The sequence below is a fragment of the Electrophorus electricus genome, chromosome 1, assembly GCF_041902795.1.
Source record: "Electrophorus electricus isolate QZ-2024a chromosome 1, ASM4190279v1, whole genome shotgun sequence".
NCBI lineage: Eukaryota > Metazoa > Chordata > Actinopteri > Gymnotiformes > Gymnotidae > Electrophorus > Electrophorus electricus.
The window spans coordinates 30,653,607-30,667,642 of NC_137497.1; the positions used below are offsets into that span (position 1 = coordinate 30,653,607).

Consider the following 14,036-nt stretch of genomic DNA (forward strand, 5'->3'; position numbering starts at 1 on the left):
ATGTTATTAAAAGTTTTCCTCCTCTACATAAAATACTAAAATACAGTTCTCTTAACATACGATATTAATCAGTCTTTTTTTCTGTTTATTTCTGATTTCACAAAGATCTCTGTATAGTCCCAGGAAGAATGTAAGGGCTGTATGGATGAAGCAGACAAGCGCAGGCAACCAATAGTTTCTGCTACAATGTGATGGGTAACATTTTTATTTGTTGTTTACATTTTTAGGTTCTGACCTACTGTACACACTGTATAAACTTAATTTGACCAAAAGTCGTAGTTAACATCAAACCAAACTTGGACATGACAACATTTTAACAAAAAGACAAAGAAAAACAAAAAGAAAAGTGAAAGACTGCAGTTTGCAGGTTTTTGTCCATTGACTTTAAAGTGAACCCTGAATTGGTTTTTAAAAGTCTATCTATGACCTAAAAAAACACTTCATAGGTGCATTGTACGTAATTTACTATCAATAAAAAAAATACAATACATTCGTTTCATCCACTGATGAAATTAACTTCTTACCTATGCTAAAATTAACCTCGCTGCTAAAAGTGTTCAAATTCCTGTTGAGAGGAAATAACCTATAACCTGTAAATGGACTGTGTAAGTTGCTAAAAATACCATGCAGAAACTTTCTCACATTCATAGGCATGTACACAATTGCATCCAGAGGCTTTAGTTGTCAGTTAAGTGATCTAAATCTCACAACCGGGACATGATATAATATAAAACCCAGCAATAAATCGTTGAAATGATTTAAATACTATGAAACCATAAAATCCTGCAACACAATTGCTTTTCATAAACACTCATTCATCTGAACTGATTCCCAAATCTTGTTTGGCCACCCTGCTGCAAGTCTGCAGTATCTCAAGGTATTTTTCAGTTTATTCACAGGGCTTATAATGTCTTGATGTGAGCCAGCTTTGTGGAAATGTGTCATTTTTAGTATAAATATAAATACATTTATTAAAGACATTCAGTACTTCAACATGCACAACTAAATAATTAACAATTTAAACGTCTCAGATATACTCAAATTATTTAAATAAGTTCAATACTTGTCATAGAGTTTTTCTCTGAGACGGTGTTGATAAACACTGATAAAATGAATGAATACATTTATATATAGTCTTCATTACACTAACTGTGGGGAACATTCTGGACAACTGCTGGAATATCCACACAGTGCGTTTGCCTAACCATTGGTGTTACAGGATTTACAGTAGGCTATTTAAATCATTTGAGTACATTATCTGTACACACACAAATTTGCCTTATCATATCTGAAACTTTTAAATTAGCTCACTGTAACTGAATCATTTTAAAGTGACAACATTTGCTGAGGTAATTTAAAATCTGCAAAAACATTTTCTATCTGATCCTTTTAACTTTTACATCTTTCAGTGCAGGCTTTCAATCAGATTTCATCTGTGTTTGGGTACTTAAAAATGAATCTTTTACATTTTATCTTCTAATTAACAGAACTAGGCACAAACAAGATATCAGCAACTTAGAACAGCTTATCATTTTCAACTTAGCTTAGTTTTGTGACTCTTAAATATGGTTTCAAACTGGCATGGAGTTTATGTCAATGCTTGAAAACTGAAACCTCAATTATGGCATTTCTGTTTATCTTCTATTAAAAAGGCTGAATTTTTTAACTACAGCAGTATGGATAATTTTTCAATCTAAAAAATGTAGCTACTTTGAACGCCTGGCACTCTTACAAATTGTACTTAAATAAGATGAGCAGAAAAGTCCTGCTAGATATCTCCATATCGGATGGTCTCCAGATTTGCAAAACAGACATTTCTCTGTTGAATAAATCCTTGACCAAACTGTCTCTTGGTGGATCATCAGTCATAAAAAACGTTTGCATATTAAGAGGAATATCTAATTGTGATTCTAAATTAGCAGTATTTCTCTAGGGCACTCTTCTGCCCTAGCAAGTAGATATTGATATTACAATTACAGGTTGACTTGATGACTTTATGAGACCTCAGGGTAAAACTCTGAACTGTAATGAGTGCATAAATGTAATGAGTGCATAAACACTATATATATATATATATATATATATATATATATATATATATATATATATATATATATGTGTGTGTGTGTGTGTGTGTGTGTGTGTGTGTGTGTGTGTGTGTGTGTAAAACAAATAATGAAAGTTCAAGGCAATCTAAAGGTGTTTTCTAACAGTATTCAAAATATAGGAGCCATTGTAAGGGAAGGAGATCTAACTGGATAATCCCACAGAGACGCTTCTGCTGAGCTCAACCTGGATTTGTTGTGTGTAGTTTGTCTTTGCTGCTCCACTTGAGTTCAGCGCTCTGTCTCTTCTGCTGTAGACATGAATCCCCTAATCGTTCTTTTTTTTTTTATAACAGCCAACTTTCCTTTTTGTCTTTCCCTGTGGCTGAGCATTATCTATTTCCTCATTCTCTCTCTCTCTCTCTCTCTCTCTCTCTCTCTCTCTCTCTCTCTCTCTCTCTCTCTCTCTCTCTCTCTCTTCCTCTATCCCTCAGACCCACTATCTTTCTGTCACTTACACGCAAACGCTTCTCTCCCTCTTTCTCTGTTAGTAAACTGTAACATTTCCCCACTCCACTAGATACTGGACCTTGCCGTCCGGCGTGACACGTCTAGCTAGAATCCGGACAGCCTCCCCACCACCCCAGCCTCTTGTCCCGGGCCCCTCCATGCCCACTCCGTTGGGATAGGAGGCAACATCGCGCAGGAACAGTGAGGGGCATTGCTCAAACCTCGGCCCAGGTGGATGAGTGGGTGACACAGAGAAAGGGTGGCAGGATGCCGGGAGTCGACAGGGATCCTCCGCACTGCAAAGGAAGGGAAATCAGCTCCATTAATATATTTCAGTAAGTTATAATATGACGATAACTTGGTAAGTAGCTAACCTGAAGCAATGTTAAACATTTACATTTATGGCATTTGGCCAACACTCTTTTCCAGTGGGACTTGCAAAAGTGCTTTGTCATTTACTCATGGAACACATTCTATACAGTAGGTTAAGATACCAATCCAAGTCCAAGATACCAATGAACTAGAATGCTGTTGGAATACAGAGATCAATGCTGATGCCTAGAAGTGCAAAATACATAAGTTCTATCTCAGACAACAATCAGTGCAATAAACAATAAGTTTATTAAGTTCAAGTTTTATAAGTTCATTGACATCATGTATGGAGAGGCTGGTCCACTTTTGGCTTTGTAGGCAAGCATCAAGGTTTTAAAGCTGATGCGGTCAGCTACTGGAAGCTAATGACGCTCCCTTCAGCAGTGGTGATGTGTGAACTTCAGAAGATTGAAGACCAGTCATGCTGCTGCATTCTAGACAAATTGTAATGGTCTGATGGCTCTTAGACAAAGACCAGCAAGTAGCGAGTTGCAATAGTCTATTTTGAGATTACAAGAGACTGCACAAGTACCTGGGCGGCTTCCTGCAAGAGAAAGGGCCAAATCCTTTGTATGTTACATTCAGCTAAAGCTGAATGCCTAATGTTTTCAACATTTTAAACAATATTTATGTAATATGAGATGTGAACTTTAAAAGTGGAATTCCTGACCCAGTGGGTGTGCCTTACTTGAGTATCAATGATACTATCAACTCAGTTTCCTTGTCAATTTTAAAAGTGCTAAATATATTTGTCATATAATGCTAATGCATTCTGAGTTTACTGACCTGTAGTGATGCAAAGTTCGAGACAGACCCTGAGATCCGTTGTATGTTGGGTGATACAGGGCAAACATTCTCTTAGGGGGTGACCTGGTAAAAAAAAATGAAGAAGAAAAAAAAAAAATGCAAATGTATTATAGTGTTTTAAATCTCAAAATGTCAACAATGTGCATTTAAGATTTTTTTTCCCAAGAACTTTATTCAAACCCATTTCCAAAGTCATATACTACATACATTTCCAAATGAATCAATGTCTCATACATGAGGTGCAACCTTTGAGAGGTTAAATGGTGCAGAAAATATGAATGTCCAACTATTTTTGGCATACTAATTATTAGAGGTAGGATGTAACAAAGTATAGGTTCTTCATTAATGTACTTTTTAAATATATGTACTATGTAATAGAATATTTCTGTCACTTCATACTTTATACTTTTTCTAACAAACTTTCATAAGAAAAATGCTTTTTCCACTCACTACATTTAAAAAACCAGCTTGGTACTCTAAATATCTATTTAGTATTTGCAATAAATAATAAAAAATCTTTCAACTTCTATTCAGGCACCTCACCAAGTGCCAAGTTGTTAGCCAACTGAAATACAACTGGATGTGAAACCAGAACAGGAGGTATATGACACTTTAAGATATACAACTGCACATTTGTACAGGTCCCCACTGATTTGCTACTTCCATAGCTTATAGGTGCCTCAGGAGCATGTGAGAGACTTTTTAGCACAGCAGGACTGATTTTTAGTCCAAAACAAGGATTTTTAGATTCAAAGAACTTTGAGAAAAGGCTGAGTTTAAATAAAACATTCTGCTGCTTGTTAGATTGGGATGATGGTACTTAAGTCTTAAGTCCATTTTTATTAAATATGTCATGGTTTTTCTTGGAGATGTGCATCTGTTTTTTCAGTATTCAGTATTGACTACTAAAAATAAACACCAATTGCTTATTATGTTTTTAACCCCAAAACTGGAGTTATTTGAGAATTTGAGACAAAATTTGAATTGGACCACAGTTTTTAGTTCTTTCTTAAATACACATATAAGAATTTACTTGGGACATGTTTAAAAATGAAATGGCCTTAAAATCAGCTTCACATCAGTTGATTTGTTGGTCAGTTCTGATCAACTATTATTTTTTTCCTAAACCTCTGAAGATGGCATCATGATACACTCACAGTTTTTGAAACTGAGTAAATGTTATTGTCTTGGCTTTAGCATTATGTAAAAGATGAGCTCGGCTATGGCCATAAAAACAGAAGAAGTAGTGGCAAAGAACACCATCACATGAAACAGTGATATTATGGTGGGGGTGCTTTGATTGGTATTATCTTAGTTATATAATTTGCAAACAGCAAACTCTGTGTTTTTTATTGTTTATGTAACGTTTTAGTTCTCTATATCCATGTGCATTAATTTGATTGTTACCTATCAAATGTTTTCTCTACAATAAAAACCCCCCAATAATAATTGAAAATCTGTCATTTGTATGATTTAGCACAAGATGCATGCAGGTTTAGTATATACCATTATTTACACACAATGCCATGTGTTGCATACATGTAATTAACACTCAAAAACTTTTTAAAAACTTAATGTGAAATGCCTTAATGTGAAATGCCTTTTTAAATAGTACTCTTACTTTTTTTATTTTATTATAGTTTTACTTGAGTAAAACAAACTACTATACTTCAATTTTTACTATATTTATGTTCTTCTGCCACCTCTGTTACTTATCATGGGAGTATGTGGTGAGTATGAGTATCATACAACCACAGTACTAACCCTAAACCCAATTCCTCCTCAGATTTTCGGGAGTCGTAGATGTTTGCCCCACCTACGTAACCATGGCAACATGGCACCATATCAATCTGGTTAGCAGGAACTCCTGGTGGACAGGGCTGGAGGAGACAGAAGAAACAGTTTGATCAAAACACCTTGAACAAAAGCACGAATGTCTACACTAACATTGCTAATGACTGAAAGCTAATAGGCTAACATTGGGACTTTATCTTTATTTGTTTGTTTTTTTGGGGGGAGGGGGTTGGTTTTTTGTGGTAATTTAGCAGGCTTTTAGGAGGGCTGAACTCACATCATTAAATATTAATAAAATGCCTCTAAAATAAAAACTTATCTCTGCAGGTTCAAAAGTCAAATGTAAAAATCATTTCATTTCACATAATACAAAACCCAAAGACACACAAAATTTAAACAGTCATTCATATTTATCACACTTACAACTAACAAAGTCAGTAACCATGTTTGCTTGTTGCATGCTAATAAATCCAGTGATATAGACAAAAGAGGCCAAATCCCACATCAGTATTCCAATTCTGACTTCCTTGATAAACAGGGCTGAGTGAGGCTTGATGATGGGCGTGTACATTCCATGCAGAGCACCAATGTGCCGGAGCGTGGAGTCAGGTTTTCAGGGACTCACACGGAATCCAAATGGTGGCATTACGCTGTGGCGCATTTCCCTTCTGCCAAAGTCATTTGACGGCAGCAGCATGACACGGCATCTCAACCCACCCGTAATCTCATTGAGACATGGACAGATAAGAACGCATCAAAGTGGGAACCGCTGCTAGCATTCTATTATTCAGGGAGGAGGGGTTTTAGCTTATTTTTCTACAGCAAACGCTAGAGATCTGTGTTTGGGTATAGTCCTTACGCTGTGCTTACGTCTGCCATAGAGATGATTCTCCGGGATGTGGACTATAAAAGTGGCGGTAAAGATCTTACTGCACACATAGTGCTCATGCGCCACCCCTTTAAATCCACATGCACACTCAACACTGCACCGTCAGTGGGCCAGTGCCACCTGGCCAAACTGTAATCGACTGCAAAGTGCATCTGGACGAGCTCCCAGAGCATGCAGCTCAACCACAGCCACCTTCATCTTCCTGCACTGATATGACAATAAACCCTGACACCCACCCACACACACACACACACACACACACACACACACACACACACACACACACACACACACACACACACACACACACATAAATGCAGCTCTTTTAATTCTGAAGCACAAACAAATGAATTAAATGATGCGTAAGTTAAGTGGCATGATCTCCTGTACGTGCTCTGTAAAAAAAGAAAAGAAAAAGAAAAACGCAGACCCAATGGAAGCTAACTGGCACCATACTGCCAGGCCACAATTTGTGGGTCACTATCACGGTCGGGAGTGTGTGTGTGTGTGTGTGTGTGTGTGTGTATGTGTGTAAGTATTTTTGATGCAAAGTAAATGCTGACCTGTGTCTCCACAAGGCGTCGTTTCGATTTGCGTGACTCGGTCCCTGCGGCTCGTCTCTGGCACGGCAGTGACAGGGGGCTGCGAACCAGACCACAGACAACCATTTAGTAACCTCCATGGTCTGCCATTTTATATATTGGGTAAATAAAACCAGATAATACCATGAAGATGGAGTTTCTTTTCAGAAATGTGTAGGAAACCATACTGCCCGCTTCTGAACTTTTTCAACATGATAATGGGTCTGTCCTTCTAGAAAAATGACCACTAGAAGTGGTTAATAGCATACCACAAAAGACTCCAGCTCCTTAAAACAGAAGCACCATCCTCTTCTAATTGATACGCCTGTATATTTTCAGTTGCTTCAGTCATTTTGTCTAATCCTTTATGATGCAGCACGTTTTAAGCATGAAAAGTCTTTTGCAGGACTTTTTTTGTAGAAAAAAAAAATCACGCCAAAAGATTGGCAGATTTGGTAAGGTGCTCACCCTAACCCGAACCCTACACCTAACACTAACCCCATCAATATGCAAGCAATATGACATATGTTTAATTGAAACATGCTACATATGAGTAGGTTTGGTTGGAGAACAGGTGCATGACCCTTTGTGCTGACCTTCTGCGGTGTGTGATGCTGACAGGCTGGTCAGCAGTGAGAGGGGAGGGGTCTGATGACAGTGGGGGAGGGGCTCGGACTTGAAGGCCAAAAAGACACTTCTTCTTCTTGATCTCCTTGCCTGAGACAAACCTTTGAGGCATATGAAAGTGCCTTGTGAAAATCACTGGAGCAACAGCAAACCAATTATTGTTCTGTGTATTCAATGCAATGTGCTAACATGGCATTAGATTGCAAATTTGACCTGAAGACTATGGCAGTAACCATTTGGCAGCAAAGCATAAAACCACACCAACACAGACTGTAATTTTATATACCAGTGATTCTTCTGTAGCCCACGCATATAAAGAGTTAACTGAAGACCCAGCAGAATTACAGCAGTAGTCTGTGGTTATATAAGCATTGTCTTACCTGTCTTTGTGGGAATTTAAAGCATTGAGCAGATTGTGGCAGCGATCCTGCTTGGGTGTATCTGACAACTAAAGGACCAGAAGAACACAGAGAAACTGTCACATGCATATAAATAACTATCAGCCAAAAAATGTATGCCGCATGGAAAATGCATTTCAGTTGGATGTGGTTATATTCAGTAACACTCCAGTATAAAAAAGGACAAATCATTAAGAACTCTGAGATTATGTAATCTTTAATTGTGCCTTATCCACAGGGCCACTTTGATTAGCATGTCTACATGCACAAGATTTTCATCGTACCGTGCCCAAAAGCAACGACTCCCAGTTCTCATTCGTGAAGGCCATTATTTCATGATCAAAATCAAAGTATTTTCTCTTGCAGCACAGGGAGAGATGATACAGCACCAAATGGGCCAAATCTACCCTGGATGGAAAGAACACAATCACACCAAAAAACCTTATGAAAGCCATCTCCCTTGATTTCCTTCATTATGTTCAGTCTTGCTTATTTGCTGGTTGATAACAGGAAGCATAAAGACATTCTTACCAGGTCATAGGGAGTCTCTGAATGGTCTCTGGGCCATTTGTACAAACTGAACAGTGGAACTCGTAAAACCTTCAAGGGAGATTGAAAAAAGGATCACTGTGAGATCAGCAACATGATGCAGGCTGTGCTTTAATGCCGCTGATATCCTCACCTGTCTCCGTAGAGCAAAGGTTTGGTCAGGCACTGGGTGCAAGCTTCATGAAACCATTGACCACAACTACTGCACTGGAGCATCTTCAGGTTCCACCTAATAAGAAAATAAAATTAGTTAGCAGTGGGATTGGGGATGTTATGAGCAGATATTGTTTCCTCACTTGAACATTAAAAGTAGCAAGACCATAAATGAAAAATGTGTATTCGTTTGCCATAAGCTCACAAACAGTGAGTTTTATGAAATTTTGTTTGATGCCAAGAATTTTTCTGTTTTTATTTTCTATTCTGATACACCTGAACTGAAAGGGATACATTCATTCATAAATTACCACAAATTACACTGGCTTACACAGCAGTGTAACAGTGCCACAGCATGAGAAGAGCGTATCTCTGTCAAAATTCCCCTGTAAAACTACAGGTGTTCACCATCACTGACAAATCTGGCAGTTCATTCATTTACACTGAGTGTTTTCAATCGGAAACCACTACCTAACTCTCCTGAAACAGCTTGACGCTGCAACAAGCAGCTCAGGTTTGACTCACTCTCCTGGTCCAGCGCAGTAGCAATAACACTGTTGCTGATTGGTCAGATGCTGGGGGTCCCAGTCCAAAGACGACAGTTGATAGGGCAGCCTCACTTTCATTAACTGCATGAGTCGGGCAAAACGCCCACGTTTTAAGGCTCCTCCTCTCTGAAGTGAAAAGAAATCGCATCAATTGCATCCCATCACAGTCCAAACCACAGCTTGCGAGAACATTTTCATAGAGAAATTATTTGAAAATTGGTCCTAGCAACAAAATAAAAGCTAGAAGGGCTGACAATGAAAGTCATTCCACTTCAAAGTAGTGGGGTAAAAAACAATTCGATCATCAAATTAGGGGTGTGAAACGCAAGTGCTGATGGACAGATTAAAGAACAAGTCCATTTAGAGCAGGGGACTACCGGGCATTGGCCGCAAAGCACTGCTACCGAACACTCACTCAGCCTGGGCATGGGGGACCCAGGGAGGCCCACGAAAAGTGCCACTAAAAGCAGAGCAGGAACGTGTTCAGCATGAATCGAAAGAAACGTGTCCTCCGCACTGACATTTCCCTACAGCAGGCACAGGACAAATCCACAGGATAAGGCACAGGACAAATCCAGGCTCCGACCTTGGTTGCAACGGCAAAGACGCACTGGCGACAGACCCAAGAGTTGCTTTCGACCTCAGGTTCGATGACAGGAGTGTGGCACTGTGGATGATAACCTGAAATATCATGGAAAGGTTCAGAAAGACAGCTTGCAAAGAACTAATTAAATAAATAGTTTACACTCTAAAGTCTAAAAGCCTAAAAAGGACGAACATGATGTCCTAGAAACGTGGACAGTAAAGGGATGACCAACAAATTGATTTTCCAGAGTGAATTACTGTTGTGGACAAAGAAAGTAGAAGTACATGCTTGCGAGTGTTTGGAGGCTCTACCACCTTTTAAAATCTGCTAAACTGCATCTATAAAAATGCATTTATTGGTCCTTTCAAAAATCCTCTGTAGAAATAGCATGTAATTCAAAGTTCATTGAAAGGCTGGTAAACAATTTATGATTAACATGTAAACATTTTAAAAATTCTACAAAAGAATGTCACATTTCACTACTCACCTAAATCAGCATTAAAAATTTAATATGTGGAGGAATTTAACTACCATACTAAAACAATTCTGCCACGTGGCAAAATAAGATGACAATTGTGATTGACTGCAGGGTTATGTGTGGCTGTATATGCCAGCTCTGCCTTGAGTAAAATCAAGGGTGCAAAAGCTGTAAACTTTGAGAGACTTTGCAAAAAAAAAAAAAAAAAAAAACCAGTTAAAAAAGGAATAATCTATCAAATATACATTTAACATACATACATACATACATACATATATACATGCATACATACATGATACATTTAACAAACTTTTATACTGTTCTTTAATAGACAACATTATATTCTCTTGTTCAGTTCACTTACCATGGCGACATTTCAGACAATTTATTAGGGGCTCTTTAAGAGGAGGACCATCACAGACACAACAAACCTCCTCCCCACTGGCTGAGACTGATAGAGAGATAGAGAGAGAGTGACACAAGGAAAGAGGAAGAAAGAGAGTTTAGCAGGAATTGTAATGCACATGCAAAGGAATTGAGCTGACTGCTAATCTGAACTGATCACTCCTGCTGCATTATTTCATGGTGTTAACTACATTTAGTGACTGAAAACATTTTAAAATGATAAGAAGTATAGTTAGTGACATTCACAAATAGAACAATGGAAAAAAGAAGTATATTACCATAAGTAATATTTTGTTTCAAGTTTAACCCAATTTTCTAAGTGTTAGATTATGTTTAAGTACTAAACTCACATTTGTTGCTTAACACTCCCAAAGACGTTTTTAACAGTCCAACTTTAACACTTTACAATGTAACACTTCAGAATTCCCAGACACCCAAGTATTACTCAAATTATAGCATACCAGTACGTCAAAGTCCACAGTGAGAAAGACGGTTAAGGAATATGTCTACAACAATAAATATGTAAACAATTAAAACTGATATACTACATCTTAAACCGACAGGAATGTATTTGCCCAATTAAAAAATATAATTTAAACTAAAACCCTCAGTTAAAGACACACCTTAATGGTGTTTTAGTCTTGTTTTATATTTAGCGGCAAATACTAAAGAATGCAGATAAGTGTAAATCATGTTATATTCTTTTAACTTTGTCCTAAAGGTGTTTTCTCCCAGGACAATTTGTTTACACAGAATGTTGTGTTAATCTGAAAATGTTGCATACAATTTGCTTGACATATGTACTAAACCAGTAATTCAGGTATGGGTTTTACAGAATGTTTTTCATAATGTATTACTACTTCTAAGAGTATAAACAATTAATTAACTGTGACTCCACTATAGGCCAAAGCCGTAATGAGAGTGAAAACGGTAATGGGTAAAAATTTGATGACTTACATGAATGAATGTCTTTCCTGAGGACCCAAAACTCAGAATTATCCTCAAATCTGACCAAACAACACTGCTTGACAACGTCTACCTGAGAAATGCAAGTTACATGAGTTGCTGGCATCTAATACCACGTACTATAATAAACACATAGGCTACAGAGCAGTAAACACAACACATGCACACTGTCCCAAAAGATTAGCAAACTCACTCTTTTGACATTGCCTAAATATAAGAGTCCATCACTCCACCGTGCTAAAACATCCTCTCCTTCGCTGACTACCCCCATCCTGAGCACAGTGGGAGACAGACTTAGAGAGGCTTGAAAGAAGAAAAAAAACTACAAACACACAACACACAAACACACACATACACACACACGCGCGCGCGCGCACACACAATTAGTTAACAATTCATAAAAAGCCCTTAGGGCCTTTTGATCAGGCACATCGGCAAAATAAGGGGTTAAATTCGTACTCAGTGCATAGCGACAGTATACTGTACAGCGCTTTGAATGATGAGAGACGGCGCGCATTAGCACTGAAGCATTCAGCTTGCAGTGCCACACAAGATCAAATACATCCTATTTCCTTACGCAACAACCTATTATAGTAAATTCTGCTCACGGGCCCAGAACAACACATCATATTGTGTTCGCATGCCGATAAAAAAAACTATTATTAAAAAAAAAAAAAAATGAGATTGAGAATGTGTAGAATATATGCAGAAATTTTCTCTTTCCAGTGCACAGAACTCTTGAAGCGCTCGACACATGATGGAATCCATAAATCAATTAAGCATGGCAAAGATTATTGCGAGATCGGAAGAAAGCCCATAGCTACCTGTAAAGTCGTACTCTGCTCTGCTGGGGTCACAGAGATTGCTGCGCGAGCTTGACATGAAACGTCTGATCTCCGGTGTTTTCCGCGCCTCAATTACTGTCTAGAATATATGTACGTGTGGGCAAGAGTGGCGGTGTACGTATGTGTCGGTACCAAAACGGTTGTGTCAGTCAAGTCGTCAGCGTGAACGCGTTTGTCTGTCCGTCTCTCGCGCTGTCTGTCTTCTGCGACGCCGTTTCGTCATGTTCTCATCCCTTTCTTCTCCGTTTCTCTATTGATGTTATTAAACGTGTCTGTCAGAGAGGCATGAGAATCAACGCGCCAGAGACGCCATCATCTCTGCCTCTCTCTCTCCCTCTCTCTCTTTCTCTCTCTCAACCGACTTGTTGTGACGCAGACATAAAACACAGTGCGATGGAGTGGGAGGGAGATAGGGGCACCGACAGCACGGAGTGAGAACACCTTCTCATCTGTACAATGAGCGAAAACCTATGTCGATGCACCAGCGTATCATGCTTTAAGCCAAGTGCGAGTCTCTCGGTGTCTCCACAGCCTGATACCGTCGCCGGCCACTTGCAAGTGTGCGGCTAATTAAGTGAAGTTTCGGACTTGTCCTAATTGGTCCAGCAGAAGAGCGCCTTGGACTACTGCAGAAAGTTTGCAAACGCCCCACATACCCGCTAAGCGGTTATTGTACTGTGGTGGCAGTTACTTGCAGTAATATGTAGTAGGCTAATAGACAAACTAATTTTTGATGTGCGACCTACAGATGTTCCAGATGTCATTTCAAATTAAGAACATATTTAAATTGGTCACACGAGCATGTTTATGATATATAGCAAGCTGACTCCTGGTTTTAAGTCTATCATTTTTTATAAGTAAGGTGATGTATTGTTATTGTTATTATTATTATTATTACTATTATTATTATTATTAATAATAAGGATTGATACTTTTGTATATACTGATGTCAAACTTTATCAACATAAATAAGCCTGTTCGCATATTATGCCATTTAGCTCTCGCTGGCTACAATGTTAATTCATGGAAATTCATGGCTCTACATAACACTGTCAACAGTATGTTTGTCGGCGTTATGCAGTTAGACCCATTGTAGGTTTTTACACCATGTTTAAATGCTTGGTGGGTTCAATAAAAAGTTATTAGAAGATCAAACCATATCATACTTTGGAAAGTCCTAATATGCGGTAAAAACGCAGTTGTTTTGCAGATATTTACTCCTGTTGTGTTCAAAATGGCCTCTAGCAGGTCTTGAGAAAGCAATGTGTCAATTCCTTAATAGCACACCAGAGGGCAAGCACACTACGCTTACTCAAAATAAGAGATGGAAACGATTTTCACCTTATTTACCATATTAAATCACGTGCAACATATGCTATGTAGCTTTTTGATAAACGTCTTTTAAACTACTTTGAACTGCCGTAAACGTTAACTTGCCTCCTCGCGAATCACTACTACAGCCTTTGTCTCGTCTCTGTAAACT

The 14,036-nt window shown here is 38.4% G+C and overlaps 1 protein-coding gene across 3 annotated transcripts; it reads right to left on the reverse strand.

The window, feature by feature from the left end:
• Nucleotides 1-172: 172 nt before the first annotated feature.
• phf1 (PHD finger protein 1) lies at nucleotides 173-13,368 on the reverse strand. Of its 3 annotated transcripts, none has more exons than XM_081714587.1 (15): nucleotides 12,533-13,368; nucleotides 11,902-12,030; nucleotides 11,700-11,781; nucleotides 10,702-10,788; nucleotides 9,860-9,954; nucleotides 9,251-9,399; nucleotides 8,706-8,801; nucleotides 8,555-8,623; nucleotides 8,308-8,431; nucleotides 8,006-8,073; nucleotides 7,595-7,726; nucleotides 6,981-7,059; nucleotides 5,551-5,614; nucleotides 3,714-3,797; nucleotides 173-2,851 (listed from the first exon to the last, which is right to left on the reverse strand). In XM_081714587.1, exons 2-15 carry the CDS (start codon nucleotides 11,977-11,979, stop codon nucleotides 2,661-2,663), a joined length of 1,398 nt encoding a protein of 465 aa, XP_081570713.1. In that variant the 5' UTR covers nucleotides 11,980-12,030; nucleotides 12,533-13,368; the 3' UTR covers nucleotides 173-2,660. The 3 variants fall into 3 exon arrangements, with proteins under 3 accessions (XP_081570713.1, XP_026857004.1, XP_026857003.1); XM_027001203.3 differs by having other exon boundaries at nucleotides 5,499-5,614; nucleotides 11,902-11,980; nucleotides 12,533-13,367; XM_027001202.3 differs by having other exon boundaries at nucleotides 5,499-5,614; nucleotides 12,533-13,366.
• Between the last annotated feature and the right edge of the window lie 668 nt (nucleotides 13,369-14,036).